Source organism: Toxotes jaculatrix, chromosome 8, assembly GCF_017976425.1.
Source record: "Toxotes jaculatrix isolate fToxJac2 chromosome 8, fToxJac2.pri, whole genome shotgun sequence".
NCBI classification, from domain to species: Eukaryota; Metazoa; Chordata; class Actinopteri; family Toxotidae; genus Toxotes; species Toxotes jaculatrix.
Genome location: NC_054401.1, coordinates 16,890,901 through 16,907,077, shown reverse-complemented (window position 1 = coordinate 16,907,077; position 16,177 = coordinate 16,890,901). Strand labels below are relative to the sequence as shown.

At 39.3% G+C, this 16,177-nt stretch overlaps 1 protein-coding gene across 3 annotated transcripts; it reads right to left on the bottom strand.

Moving 5' to 3' along the window:
* Nucleotides 1–779: 779 nt before the first annotated feature.
* LOC121186009 lies at nucleotides 780–5,567 on the bottom strand. Of its 3 annotated transcripts, none has more exons than XM_041044584.1 (8): nucleotides 5,561–5,567; nucleotides 4,857–4,944; nucleotides 4,297–4,579; nucleotides 3,660–3,814; nucleotides 3,258–3,540; nucleotides 2,621–2,775; nucleotides 2,219–2,501; nucleotides 780–1,753 (listed from the first exon to the last, which is right to left on the bottom strand). In XM_041044584.1, exons 2-8 carry the CDS (start codon nucleotides 4,912–4,914, stop codon nucleotides 1,579–1,581), a joined length of 1,392 nt encoding a protein of 463 aa, XP_040900518.1. In that variant the 5' UTR covers nucleotides 4,915–4,944; nucleotides 5,561–5,567; the 3' UTR covers nucleotides 780–1,578. The 3 variants fall into 3 exon arrangements, with proteins under 3 accessions (XP_040900518.1, XP_040900519.1, XP_040900521.1); XM_041044585.1 differs by having other exon boundaries at nucleotides 2,630–2,775; XM_041044587.1 differs by having other exon boundaries at nucleotides 3,669–3,814.
* Nucleotides 5,568–16,177: the final 10,610 nt, after the last annotated feature.

The following is a 16,177-nucleotide window of genomic DNA, read 5'->3' as shown; positions in this document are numbered from 1 at the left end:
GTAACTCAATATAAGTAGTTAATTCTACATACAAAAGACATATTAATATAGACACAAACTAAATACAGGGGAGAGAGGGAGACTGCCTGCCTGGACCTTAAATAGTCTTACAACTAGAACAGATTAGCTTATTCTCCCCACTGCCCCCCCTCCACCCACCACTTGCCTAATAATTGTGATGTACTTTAAGAGTAGGAGTTGTGGAGAAGGGTTAGGGGTGTTTATCTCTCTCTAGGGGTGTTACAACAAGGCCATGATGTTTCCATCATGCTGTGGCCTTCCCCAAATCACTGTGGATTTTTAGAAACTCTAGTTTTGCAAGTTTTAGCTTTATTTCATCCATTACTGACAGAGAGCTCGCCAGGCAATTCCAACACATTCTCACACACTCCCTTCACACTCTCTTGGGGGGTGGGGGGGACTGTCTTATTAATTCACTGAAAATACAATACAACCCAAACCAAGCTTTTCGAAAAAGAAAAAAAGGCCCAACATGACCCTTTGTCAAGACACGTCATATGAAGCTCACGATACTGAACTCTAGCGAGAGGAAGGTTACATTTGGACAGGGCCAGGCTAGCTGCTTCTGCCTTCTTACTGTCTAAGTTAAGTTAGTTTCATACTCATCATACAGATTTGAGAGGGTATCTATCTTCCCAAGTAACTCTCAGCAAGAAAACCAATACGCATTTCCCAAAATGTCAAACTGTTCCTTTAAAGTACACAAACAATTTAAAAAATATTGCTAGAAGCAGAAATTGCATTTATTTTCAATGCAAACCTTTCGAGATAACAGATGACAGACTTAAGAAAAAGTAGTTTGCCTAATCTACCATGTGATACCATGTGTACACTAGGTACAAACAATATTTTATCCTACTTATTAATCTTCCAGAAATAATAACATGTAATTCTTGGTGGGAGGGTCCAATAAAATCTTGCCATTTTCAACAATTAGTATAGGAATTTTAAAAGTACTGGCATTCACTAGAAATCAGAAGTTATATAAATCTAAAAGTCATTGAAATGTATATGACTTCATCATCATACAAGGGGTGATTGATAGCTTTGTGGCTTAAGGTAAAGGGAGTCAGTTTTAGAAAACCTAGCACATATATTTTTCAACATAGTCACCTTGAGACTAAGGCGGATCAGTACACAAAAAGCTAATGTTGATCATCTCAGAAGTGCTGATGTGCAATTTTAAGTTATCCAGAACAGAAATACAATGAAAGTTATTGACTTAAAACTTTTGGCATAAACACTCAAAGAGTTGAACTGCACATGCACGTAACAAGATCTGTAAAACTCATTGCCTTTTCCCTTAGGCCACAAACTTATCAGTCCCCCCTCATGAATGTCTTCCAGTTAGTCTTCCAAATGCTCATTTTGTTATACTAAAAAAATTGAGTGGCCTAAAAACATGTAAACATGACAACAAGTAAACTTTGATATCAAATATCATTAACAGTAAGTAAAACTATGTAGTCAGGAACTGAAGAAGGAAAATTTAAGAAAGGGTGATTTAGCTAAAAAATTAACTGGACAGGAATATGAGCTAAAGGCTCTGTTGCAGACTCAGTTGCAAGCATATTCAGTCAAATCATCTGATTCTATCCCAGACACTTCCACCTCACACAGGGTCAGGTATTCTTTTCTTCCAGGAATCACAATATTTACATAACGGCCTTCCATCCCATTACAGACAAAGGTTTGGGAGCTCCCAGGTGCAATAGATGAGATCACAGTGCATCTGAAGAAAAGGAGATAGGTGTAAAACAATGTTGCCCCAAAAACCAGTATGCATTGATTTCACTGGTTGCTGTAATTCGATATTGATGATACCACTACGATGAAACGAAATCACGTCAAAACGTAGCATATGGTTGGATTGCATATGGTCAGTGTGTGAAATTTAGGATGAAGTTGCAAGCTGTTGTAGAACTACTTGAAATGGAAAGTAACTAAAGCCTGCTCAAAAAGTTGCTAAATACCACTAGATGACACAATACACTTAATAGCATATTCATGATTTCTTTACGTTGTTTATATTCTGCGTAGTGTCTGCCTGTTTCAGCCCTTTATCATTTTGCCTTGTGTATGCTGTAGTATGGGTATAGGTTTGTGTTAGAAATGATGTACCTTTCGTCTGAGTGATTGCTCCTGAACAAAGATTGCAAATTGTTCAACCCTAGTATAAGACGAACAGTGCTGTTACCTGGGATTAGCGTTGCCATTGTCATTGAGGGAGTTTCCAATGCGGATCTCAGCTCCATTGAGCCTTGTGTGGCAACAGTCTCTTCTGTTGGTGATGGTGACAGTGTTGATTTTATATGTCTTCAGGAGGTCCAGTCTCCACCATGGATTCTGATCATTCTTTGTGTGGGTACAGGATCCCTGTGCCCAGTTGCTGGCCCGATTTCCGTCAATGGCCCTTTGAGGGATGGCATTGCTATGCAGTGAAGACTGAGCCACTTGTCCAAGTCTAGCAATGTTGGTATCTGGACAATATGATAAAATTTGTTATTAAATATAGTTTAAGGAAGGCGCAAAAGCAGTGTATCGATCTGAGCAAAGTCTTCTGCTGGACCCTTTATTTGACACAAATCAGCCGCTGTACCTGTGTTACCTGAAGGCTGACCAGTAACTTCCACCTCACATAGTGTCAGGTATTCTCTTCTTCCAGGAATGACGATGTTCACATAACGGCCTTCCATCCCATTACAGACAAAGGTTTGGGAGCTCCCAGGTGCAATAGATGAGATCACAGTGCATCTGCAGAAAACGAGAAGAATCAAGAATTAGGGGTTAAACAGTGTGTTGCCTCAGAATACACTGATCTCACCAATAGCTGTAAATAGATACTGATGATGCTGCTATAGTGGAATGAGACCAGGTCAAATCTAGTATATGGTTGGATTACGTATGGTCAGTGTGCGAAATTGAGGACGTAGATGAAAACTGTTGTAGAACTGCTGTAAAGAACTGCTTGAAAGAGAAAGCAGCTAAAGCCTGCTCAAAAGTTTCTAAATACCACTAGATGGCGCAATACACTTATTAACGTATTCATGATTTCTTTACGTTGTTTAGATTCTGCGTAGTGTCTGCCTGTTTAAGCCCTTTATCTGTTTGCCTTGTGTATGCTGTAGTATGGGTATAAGTTTGTGTTAGAAATGATGTACCTTTCCTCTGAGTGATTGCTCCTGAACAAAGATTGCAAATTTTTAACCCTAGTATAAGACGAACAGTGCTGTTACCTGGGATTAGCATTGCCATTATCATTGAGGGAGTTTCCAATGCGGATCTCAGCTCCATTGAGCCTTGTGTGGCAACAGTCTCTTCTGTTGGTGATGGTGACAGTGTTGATTTTATATGTCTTCAGGAGGTCCAGTCTCCACCATGGATTCTGATCATTCTTTGTGTGGGTACAGGATCCCTGTGCCCAGTTGCTGGCCCGATTTCCGTCAATGGCCCTTTGAGGGATGGCATTGCTATGCAGTGAAGACTGAGCCACTTGTCCAAGTCTAGCAATGTTGGTATCTGGACAATATGATAAAATTTGTTATTAAATATAGTTTAAGGAAGGCGCAAAAGCAGTGTATCGATCTGAGCAAAGTCTTCTGCTGGACCCTTTATTTGACACAAATCAGCCGCTGTACCTGTGTTACCTGAAGGCTGACCAGTAACTTCCACCTCACATAGTGTCAGGTATTCTCTTCTTCCAGGAATGACGATGTTCACATAACGGCCTTCCATCCCATTACAGACAAAGGTTTGGGAGCTCCCAGGTGCAATAGATGAGATCACAGTGCATCTGCAGAAAACGAGAAGAATCAAGAATTAGGGGTTAAACAGTGTGTTGCCTCAGAATACACTGATCTCACCAACTGCTGTAAATAGATACTGATGATGCTGCTATAGTGGAATGAGACCAGGTCAAATCTAGTATATGGTTGGATTACGTATGGTCAGTGTGCGAAATTGAGGACGTAGATGAAAACTGTTGTAGAACTGCTGTAAAGAACTGCTTGAAAGAGAAAGCAGCTAAAGCCTGCTCAAAAGTTTCTAAATACCACTAGATGGCGCAATACACTTATTAACGTATTCATGATTTCTTTACGTTGTTTAGATTCTGCGTAGTGTCTGCCTGTTTAAGCCCTTTATCTGTTTGCCTTGTGTATGCTGTAGTATGGGTATAAGTTTGTGTTAGAAATGATGTACCTTTCCTCTGAGTGATTGCTCCTGAACAAAGATTGCAAATTTTTAACCCTAGTATAAGACGAACAGTGCTGTTACCTGGGATTAGTGTTGCCATTATCATTGAGGGAGTTTCCAATGCGGATCTCAGCTCCATTGAGCCTTGTGTGGCAACAGTCTCTTCTGTTGGTGATGGTGACAGTGTTGATTTTATATGTCTTCAGGAGGTCCAGTCTCCACCATGGATTCTGATCATTTTTTGTGTGGGTACAGGATCCCTGTGCCCAGTTGCTCGCCCGATTTCCGTCAATGGCCCTTTGAGGGATGGCATTGCTATGCAGTGAAGACTGAGCCACTTGTCCACCTCTAGCAATATTAGTACCTGAATAATATTATCATTATATTAAAGATTCTTTGAGGAAATCACAGAATCAGTGTACATGATAATTTTGCCAAAGCCACAGAAAGGCAGCCAGTCAGGAAAGAAAAAAAATGAGAGAACATGTGCAGTTGTGTTTATTTTTATGTTTTTATGTGACTGAATTTAACTGGTTCAAATATTCATCTTTTTTTATTTTTTTGCTTTATTAAATATTAAATTGAAATTCATTTTGGAAATATCAATACATTCATAGAGGCAAATAAAAAAATAATCTCACCAAAAGAGCTGCTTGTCTGTCCTAGAATAACCAACAAGACCACAGTTGGAGTCATCATCCTGTGGAGAATGTTCCTTTCTGTGGTGTCCTGTTATAATGTTAAGAAACTTTGATTTTATAACCAATGCAAATATTTATACACACACATATACCTAATTTGCACATACATTTTCTCGACCAATTTAACCTTTTGAAGAACATGAAGGAAGCCACATCTGAAATCCACCTACATTTACTTGATATACACATGCCCAAGCCTACCTGCTGTCTGTATACATTTCTTGGCCTATACATCCTCACCCTTTGTAAAAAAAAAATAAAATCTGACATCAAGTGCTTGAGTAATGTCTGCACTAAGGGTGCAGTGGCCATGCATTGAATATCACATGCATTAATGTAATTAAATCAGTGTTGAAATTGTATTTGATTTTTTTTTTCCAATCGTTGATGTATGAGTAGCACCCACTATTCTATTCTTATTCAAACTGCTTTATTATTGTCATATAAAAACAATTACAAAAATCTAACCAAAGACATTCTAATCGTTATAATCAATATACGTGTATGTGAAATGTGATACTATACTTTGAAAGTGGTACCTGATCTGATTTAAGTGACCAAAAAAATTGCATATAGTAGAAAATGCATATAACAGAAAATAAGATAAAAAGAAAGTTGACCATTCTATTCTACCAAAGACCTACCTTAAAACTCTCAGGTACCCTGGAGGAAATTTTGATCTGTATGTGTTGACAAGTTCTTTTATACTTTTGTGCAGAACATGACTGACAGTTGTTTGATTAAGGAACTTCCTGGGCAAACAAGTGTTGCTTTTGTACACTTATATTTGTTTTGTACACACCCTCTTCAGATGTGCTTGTCTGACCACATGCAGTCTTGGTGTTTCCTGTAAGAACTAGGGCATGCCCTGAGTCTGCTGAAATAACTAATACAGTTAAAGCACGAGTTTTGTTGTAACCTGTGTGAGACAAGATATAGCTGTTATGAAATTAAATGTAATACAATAATTGTCAACCATGTGTCATCAGTTGTGTCAGGTAAAATCTCCGCACATAGATCTTGATAGATCACAGATCTTGTTGCCATAAATATCTGTGCTTAAATCTGTTTGTAACATCACAAAATGATCCCGCAAATAAATAAAACATGTTTGTGAAAATATTTAGGAAACAGGTTCACAGATTTCATTTCATTTTCATTTTCATTTTATTTCCATAGCAGAATCCTGCACAGGTCCAGTTTTCGAAGTTGTACCTGCCCTGGACAGGCAAACTCAACACGAACTGATCCGTTACCTGCAATTATCCGTGGCCCAACTTGACCTATTAATTTAAGACCATTATCAAATAAAGGTCCGGAGCTGCTGCTGGGTAGTGAATGCAAAAGCTCGGGCAGAGGATACTGTTAGGGCGCATAATTCCAACAAGTAATAAGTAATAAAAACATATGAAACACATTGATGGTGCGTGCAGAGGTAGACACATCCTCTGTTATTTCAGTGTGTTTCATGTTCACTTGTTTTTGCTTTGGCTCAGAACCAGCTCAGTGATAAAGGTACACATTCACACCTTTTCAAATCTTGCTTACTTTATGTAGTGCTTTTTCTGAATACTAACTAGATAATATCCAAACTCTGTTTTTATATTCCCTGTTTTAAAAGACATAAGGACCATTTTATTTATTTATTTTTTTCAGTTGGATAAATAAGGACCGATATTTTGCAAATGCAGTTTAAAGATAAAAAAGGTCATTGATGAAGATGAACTTTTTCTCTCACTCTCAGAGACCTCATTCTTTCTCCCTCCATTGCTGGTTTTAAAGCGGATGAAAGGAGCTCATGTGATTTGTCATTACTGAAGCTTTCCCCGACTCCACCTGCTGATTCTGTATTCCTCCTACTAATAATGTATTCAGCCTCTCTTCAATATTGCACCCAGCTGCAGCTGATTGTGCCTGGTTTGCGACAGCCCCTTGTGGTCACCAAAATTGCAAAAAAATTGCGGGTCACACAGATTCATGTTTTGTGGCTGGACATTTTGCTCGGGTTTGTGCCTGCAGCCTGTTTCAGGAACATTGAGCCCTAAGTCTGGTGCAAATAGCTGTGTGTTTTCATATTTGTTATGCAAAACTGAAAAGGGGTTAAAAAACATTCCCAAAATTGCCATAGCAACTGCATGAGCCTATCAAAGGCTCTAGTCTTTTTTGGCCCTATTCCACACCCTCTCTGTCTCTTCTCCTTACCCTTTCTCACTCTGCTAACAATCTGCCACCCTATCTCTCTATCCTTCCGTTTTGAACCTTTTCCCTTGTATCACTTTATCTATCTACAGATACGTATCTGCTCTACCTTCCTTGCTTTCACTCTTTACTTTGTCCAGGTTCACTTTTTCCAAGTTCCTCTCCATTCTTTCGCTTGTGTCTGTCCACTTTTCAGTCATTTTCCCCCTTGCATTCCCCTCTTCCCATTCCAACTCCCCTCTCTTGCCAACTGCTTCCTATCCTGTCACATCAACGTCCTGTGTGACCCTGTCCTTGGTCCCATCTGTGTCTCTCCATTCTCCTCTTTTTCACCTCTCGCTCCCTCTCTTCTCCCATATACTCTTTTTGCTTTTTATCTCTTTTAAATTCTCTAAATACTCTTTTTTGTTTTGTCTTTCCCCTTCTCTATCTTTACTATACCCACTTTGCCATTCCTCTTCATCATACCCCTCTTCCTTGCATTACATTATCTTATCTGTCTGTGGGTGTGTTTGCATGTGACAGGCCACATCCTCACTGTAAAGGGAATTCAAACTAGGTCAGGCCTGCATTTCTAATAGTGCCACGGTCTGCTGACCTGACTTGCCTGGCTGTCTGATGTGTATGTGTTCATGCTTGCATCAGTTATTGCAAATTTGTCTTTTTTTGTTTGTTCAGTTTCTAATTGTGTTTGCCTACTTTATAATAATAATAACCCTGATATCCTAGTGACACACTGTCATACTACCTTGTTCGGGAGCAATCAGATCAGCCAGACATATTTCTGGCCACAGTCTGCCATAAGGGACACACTCCAGAGCGCTGCTCTCTCTAAGTAGTTAACCTCTTGTTAGAGGAAGGGACAGTAATCAGTAATAAAATAGTGTGTGATATGGTTAATGTACACACCATCTGGTCCCTGGTCAAAAGCTCAGCTGTCATTTGGAAACATTGCTACACAGGAATTATCATACAGCACTGGAAATTGACTCTGATTGTGTTTCTATTTGTATTTGTATTTTGAACTTCAGTTAAGGATGATGTAAATGTAGAATGTATTGATTTTGTTTGATGTGACTGGCAAATTAGGAAAAAAACATGGCTAATAGAAAAAGCCTCATAGGGCTACAGAAGATCTTTAATCTTAACTGTGTTATTAACATGATTTATATTGTAATGGTGCAGTTAATATGGTGATGAAATTTCAGATTGCTTTGCAAAAAGAAGATCTATAAGTATAAGATAAGATAGAATTCAAGCACGACTCAAGGCCAAAATGAATGCAAAAATTAGCGACCCCAATACACTGATATGAATGTAAAATTTTTAGCAAACATAATGACTCAAAATTTCTGAATATGTGTGACTGACTTTTTTTCTTCTTTTGTTTGATATCTGTTACTTTGGTAATAGTTGTGTAAAGGAAAAAAGTCATTCTGAGCAATTCCGACTGTGGCCACTAAGTTAGAACTTGTGCACAGCACACTGTTGTTCTTCAGCAAGTGGAACGAATGTTGTGGTAAGCTAATTTGATCTCGTGGGATTGCACTTAAATGGCATGCCACTTTCAGGATATTTTGTGTGATTTCTACGCATTTTAAGCTTTTTCGCATTTAAAGTCTTTTAGTCCAGTGTGTCATTTAAGGCTGTTGCTTAGGGTTGGGTGGAGGAGGAGGATCAGGGCGTAGTAAGTTGAGGAATAATAACACACAAAAACTGCATAGTGATAACATGCAAAGTTATTTATGTACCATTTGTTGATACAAGGCTGGGTAAGCAGGTTCCTTTAAAGCCAAGCAGGCAAAGGCAAAAAAAAAAGGGTTTTGCTGTAGTGTTAGCATTTCTCCAGGCTTTACACTTGGTTGAAATGTAAAGATCTGTGGGTGATGAAACTGTCCTTTGGGCAGGTTAATCCCTGATTTTATGCATTGCATAAATGTGGCTTTGGTGAAGAAACTAGTGTATCTACTTGCCAAGTTAACAAGTTCTGAGGAATTCAAACTTAATGCACATTAATGGTAAATGGGAGAAGCTGCATGCAACATGCAGTCGCTCTGTTGCAGGACCCTCAGGAATTATTTGGATTTTTTAATTTATTCAGCCCGTCAGATTTTATTATTTGTAACTAGAAGATTAAAGAATTGTTTTGTATCAAAGACTTGGCAGTCAAGGTCATTTTAAGTGTCCTTATGAATGATCTACACAATGGTAAAAAAAAAAAAAAGTAAAGTGCTGTTGGTCAGCACCACAAACCAGACCAGTGTCCTGTTCAGAGCAGTGCAACTGACATTTCTGTGAGTGACTGAACAGCTTTTCTTTTTTTGTTCATTGTGCCTCCCTTGAAAATGTATTTTTAAAAGATAATATAAGCCATTGTATGAGTGCAGTATGTTTATTCAGCAAGTTTTCTTAACAGAACTTCCAGTGTTACAGACATGCAGAAAAAATAATTTTCTGTCCAGCAAAAGAGCCTCAATTTTCAAAAAAGTAGTCTTACAGTGTGCATTAATGTAGCTGAAATGTATTTGTTAAATCTGTAAAGACATCACATATTTGACAGAAGCAAGCAAGCAAGCAAGCAAGCAAGAAAGAAGGATAAAGAGGGGTGTTAAGAGAGATTCTCAGTGAAAGAACAGACTCTACCAGCTCTCCAGGGAAGCACTCTCTGCTCAATCGCTTGCTCTTTGGTCTCCTCTAATGACATCTCCAGCACCAGATTGCCTCCCCGGTCTAGAGTACTTGTTTCAGTCTATTGTCCCAGAGAGATGTTCCTAACATGGGGTGTTGGGGGGGGGGGTGGTCTATCAGACAATCAAATGATAGGATTTTCTCTTGCAATCATTTCTGATGGCATGTCTCTTTCGTCTCCTCTGGCTTTTGGTGAAACAATGACAATGGAAAGGATAGAGATTACACAAAAAAAAAATTCCTCTTCTATCCTTTCCCATCAGGCCCATGAAGATCATTTAGCTGATTTATTTATTTATTTTTTGGGATAAGTCATCTTTAAGTTGTTTGTTGTTGATTTTTCCTTTCCACAAATCTGAATACCCAGTACCCATGCTCTTTGATTCTGTTTGGTTCTTCCAGCTTTCCTATAATTCCTTAAAAAGAACTTTTAATAAGGAAATGTAAAAAAAAAAGTCTGTGTATCTACCTTCAGGTGAGCAGAAATCTTTCATATCAATGTGTTCTACATATTTAGCACCTGCAGAAAAATACTGAACATGAAACGCTGAGAAGGCAATCCCACGCCTTAGCATAGGTGCTTTTCCCTCCCCTCTGAGAGAGCAGTAAAAGTGATGCTGCAAAAAATGCTGCAGAGTGTAGCAGTGCCTGTTATATCATTAACTAGCACCTTCACCTGCTGTTCCTTAGGTCTGGATGACAGGATTTATTTTCATTTTATTTACTTTTTTTTAACTTAAGTTTACGTTATATATATATATATATATATATATATATATATATATATATAGAGAGAGAGAGAGAGAGAGAGAGAGAGAGAGAGATAGATATAGAGAGATATAGATATATAGATAGATATATATATATGTAGTGACTGAGCTAATTGATTCACATTTTTGTGAATATACGTATTTGTGACCAAGAAAAGACCTCTTACCTCTTCACCTTCTCTTTCAGTGTCTCCCTCACTCTCCTTGTCATTTTGGCTGCTGTTCCACACACACAAGCCTGATGGCAGCAATCAAAGGTCATCTGTATCACCACCCTACATTTCTCTCTTTTCATGTGCCTTTACAAAAAACCCAGTATTTCTAAAAGCTTATCAAGTGGGTTGAATTAAGCCAATCAGTATACAGATTATATAATGTCATGCAAAACTCATTTGTTTTTGTTTGTTTTTATTTTGTTTTACAAGCAGGTTATTTTTGGAAGGGTTGATTTTATGCCATGTTAACACCAACAGAGCTTATCCTCACAGTGCCACCTCTCTAGACTTCATTCCTGAGCTGTTTCCAGGGTACACTTAACGCAGCTTTTACACCAACTGACACAAATTCAACTTGTAGCTAAACCAAGTCCATGTATTGCTGCAGTGCGGAACCCTTTGGAGATCCTGTTACTCACAAGGGAGCTGTCCGCCCAATAAAATTGGCAGCTTCATCAAATGCCCCAAAACAACAAGTGTTTATGTTCAAGCCACAAGTGCTTATAGTGATCTTAGTAAAAGCGCTTGTCTGTCAGGAGCTGGAGGAAGTCAAGTGAGGGAGGAAGTTGGGAAGGATGGCTGGGTCAAACAAAACTTCAAATTTTAACACAGACATTTTTTTCCCAGTTTCCAACCAACAGTCAACATTTGTTTGTTTTAACCCTGACCTCAGTCGTTTCCTATCTTTAACCAATAGATTTATTATCTTATCCATGATGACAAAGGTCCCAAACCTCAACAAAGTAGTACGTTTAACCTAAAGGAAGGTTTTTTTACCTTAATTAAGTACTTGTTTTATCCTAAACCATGAACTTTCTCTAACCATAACCAACTCTGTGCGTAAACTTAACCAAACCTTTACGATAGCATTTTATATCATAGTGTATCATAAAATAAATATAGATTTTACAGCAACGGTTTGTATTGGTTGCTAACAAATGATAATGTTCCTTCGCTATAGGGCACCAGATCAGAAAACTCAGATGCAGCCTTATAAAATAATGGTAAAGTTAACATGGTATTTGCAAGCTGCAGGCAGTACTGATGGCAGTGAGACACAGTGTAAAAATATGTAAACAAAAGTAAAGTTAGTCACTCAGAAATGATTGTGCCTCAGCGCATAGTAACACAGTAAGCATAGTACTTTGCATGTTCATGGCTCAAAATCAGCCGTCAACCTTTCAATATGCAGCTTGATCATGAAGAGTGGTGTGATCAAGACATTATTGTAAGTAGCATTATATGAGCAACGATAGCACTGTGTCATAAAAAGCAGCTACCCCCTCCAGTGAGACCATTAATTTCTTGCTGCAGGGGTGTCACCCCAGAAGGCTCAGGGAAAAAAAAAATTGCCATGCTTTTTTAAAAATAGATGAATCATTGCTGTTATGATAGATTTTCAAAGTTGTTAGATCCTGCCTTGAAAGCAGTCATGTTGGTATGCTGGTACTTGGCAACTGTCAGTGCACATCTTACAGAGGCTGCAGTCAGTCATGTTCCAGTCTCTCATGTAATCTGTGGCATTTGCTTCGCAAAAAGACTTTTGTTCCCTCACTTTAGCCTTTAAGGCAGCGTCCCCCCTGGCAACATAAGTACGCCGGTAAAACTGCACCAAGTCTGGGGGAGAAGCATTCTTGAGGACAAACTTATGGAACAAATGTCCCTTCCCCTTTTGTTCCATAACCCGTCAGCTTCACATTTCAGACATACAAAGACAAAGTGAGCACATTAATGTACTTTTAAACTTGTCAACAAGAAAAAAATGCCTGCCAACCTTGAGGGAGATTGATCTCCAGAAGATGCAGGTGGAGGAAGTAGTGAGATTCAGAAACTAACAACGGTGAAATATAAAAATACTCCAAGTAAAAGTTGTGTATTGAAATGAGTGTGTCAACCTATATTACTGGGTTATTACTACCAATTCAGCATACTGGTGTAACTGGTCGAAATAGAGCTAGTTTTAACTATTTTATAGACTTTATATTACTGGGCAGCATAATCAATAAGTGTGCATCATACTTCATGAGTTCAGCTGATCTGTTTTGTTTAAAATCTTAATATATAAAGAAGGTAGTAACTTAAGCTATCAAATAAATTGAGGGAGGAAAATAGGGGAGGGAGGAAAATAGCATGTTGTTGTTGTGAAGTATGTATTGTTGTGAGGCCAAATTGGTAAGTAGGCCTGCAGATACAAGCACCTTTAAATTACAGCACAGTAGCCTACACACACTGAGGACACATAAGGCTGTATACAGACTTAATTACATTCCACATTACAATAATTTAAGATTAAACACAAAGGGCACCTGGTTGGATACGATTAGGTTGGGTTGAAGCGAGTATGTCCACCTACCAGGACACCACTACACCACTGCTTAAAAAAGAGTGTCTGTGACTGTTATGACATGTGTTGACAACAACATGGCCACACCAGACTGACTGATCTTGACTGCAGTGTTTGTAGATTTGAAAATGGCCTCCATCGCCTTTTACAAACAGTGCTGTTTAAACTACCATATATTTAACATTTACAGTTTATTACAATTGTCATGGTCCAGCACATTCAAAACAAGTCACTGTGGTTGCTATGTTTACTCTCTTATTATACACCCTGATGTCTAGCATGCATAAAATAACTATTCGGTTTTACCGGTTTTACTTGCAATGCAATCAACTTCATAGAGCCATGTTCACATTGCCATGTGCAGCTGTTGCATGCTGTACTCTGTCCTAATAGGACAAGTGTACAAACGCAGCGCTAAGCATACACATTTACAAAACCAAAACAAAACCTGGCACTAGTTTTGCCTCTGTAATGAAGGGCTTCGTTTCCCACGACTGTCGGGTATGGTTTTGTAAATATTGAACATGGGGAGGTTTGGTATTAATTGTGTTTTATATATAAAACTTAACAGGGGAATTTGCACATAACATACATTTGCACATTGGGAGTTTCTATGTATGGAACATGTAACAACAATTTATTGTACACTGTTACTGTTATGGTTGAGGAATTGGCCTCTGTCGGATGTCGTGGTGGCCACTCAGCTCCGTCTGGAAGGGAGAGGAAGTCCGTTAGACTCTGTTGGCAGCTGACTGTCCAAAATTGACGGACACAGGGGTAAATGCAGTTTTGTGGAACTTATATTCTAGCAGTTATGTGAAGGATGGTGCAAGTAGTGCAAGTGCCTGAATAGACATTGTTTAAGTTATGGTTTAACGGCCATTCTAACAGCCTAATTTCCTCACTTTGTGTGTTGCTGTCCTTCTATACCTCTCGCTCTATCTCCTGTTTTCTTTCTGTCCATCTCTGTCTTCCTCCATGCTTGTTTTCCTTTATCCTTCATTCTCTCTCACCCCCACCACACACACGCACATATATGTTCATCAGGACACTCATTGACATAATGCATTCTCTAGCTCCTTACCCTAACCTTAACCATCGGAACTGAATGTTAAACCCTAACGTAAACCCAGTTCTAACCTGAACCCTAAAGCCTAAACCCCAGTCTCAACCCTTAAACAGCCCTTTAAAGTTGTGAGGACTGACCAAAATGTCTTCACTTTCCCTTACTCTGGAAGGTCTATGCTTTTTTTGGGGGGTCCTCACAAAGATAGATGACAAGTACACACATACACTGCGTCTTCTTTTTTGCTCTCTCCTTCATTTGTTTGTCTCTCTCTTCCATCCCTCTCTTCAAGCCCCTTGATCCTTTTACTCCTTCTACAGTCTACAGTTTGTCACCCCCACCCCCCTCAGTGCCTACACCCATCCCTCTCTTCCCTCAGCTCACAGGAGGGTCAAGTGCACGGGCTTTTGTCTCAAAACATGTGGAGGGAATTAATTGGCTCCAGCATTTGGCTCTTTCCGCCTGACTGCTTCTGTGTGGCTGTCACCTGGTTCTCGCTCCCGCTTCTCTCTCTCTCTTTCTTTTACCCCTCCCTCTTCTCTCTCCCCATCTCCCCTTTTTGCTCATTCTCACTCCTCCTTATGTTCCCTTTTTTCTTTTTCTTCTACGCCCGCCCTCCCCCCCCCCTTTCCCTGTCTGTGTCAAGGCCCCCTTGTAAGATCAAGCCCTCTGCTGCAGCTGAAGGACTCTCACGTTGTGTCTAATGAGGGAGGATAATGTGTGCTGTTGAGGGTTGATGTATAGGAGACATAATAGATGGACAGAAAATGAAAGAAGAGAATGACAAAAATATACTGAGATACAAGACATTTTAAAGGTTTAATCTCCCATAAAACACTAAGCATGGACTGGATCATATTCACCCTCACCACGTCAGAAACGTACATATTTTCTGATTTCCTCTCTTTGTCTCCTAAAAAAACTGACTTTGACGAGAAGCTTTTTGTCCTCTTTAATTTGCATGAGTCCAGTTATTTCTGTGACTTCACATTTCAAAATTTTAAAAAGTCACATTTTGTAGAAGCTATACAGATGGATGACAACCCATCACTCTTCTTTCACTTTGTCATTTCACCATCCTTACACCCATCCATCGACCCACCCATCCTTACATTGTCACAACTGTCACAATTCCAAAATGAAAGGGGGAAAACTGTTTTGCAGGGAGCTAAAGATTGATTTAAAGCCATCTCATTCCACTTCCTTATCCTGTTTTATCCCTACCCATCAATCCCTCCATCCTCCCATCCTCCTCACATCCTCACACCATCACACCCCAAAATTCAGATGCATTTAAAAAACTGCTAATTTCATTTCCACTACCCCTCCTTTTTTTCTTACCCCAATTACCAGACCACCCCAACCCACCCCACCCCTCCGTTCCTCCCCTCCCTGCACCCCGTCCTAAGAAAGAGGGATAAATCAGGCTGCATATTAATTGTATTCAAAGGGGGGACCATGTGCTTGGCGTACTCCTTGTTTCCATGACAACCGGCTCAGGAGCCATAAAGATTTCAGGGGCAAATGGGGCTCGGAGGGTGGGGGTCACCCCAAAAGAGGATAAGCATAATTACAGTGAGATAGAAAGGCAGTCAGGGAATGGTGAGGTCTGTAAGCAAGTGTCCCAGCCTGAAAGATACTGTAGACAGTCTGCTTAGAATTATTGGCTGAAACATTTTTATACCCTTTGAAAAACAGTTTCTGTTTCTGTTTTGACATTACCATACTCTATATTTTGTACCTGTAACCCAAGATACATTTTCCTACAGATGCTTCTGATTTTCATTGTGGCATCAAAATTTCTCACTTTCATATCATTTGAAAGTATTTTAACATGTTTACAGGTAAATTAGAAGGCATGGTTCTCTGACCTGTTTCCAATCACTTCACAGAAATATCAGTAATTTGCTGAATTTGTGCATGCAGGCTTGCTTATCATGCTGTTTGCTTTTCAGCAGCACCATGCTGCAGAGTCACTT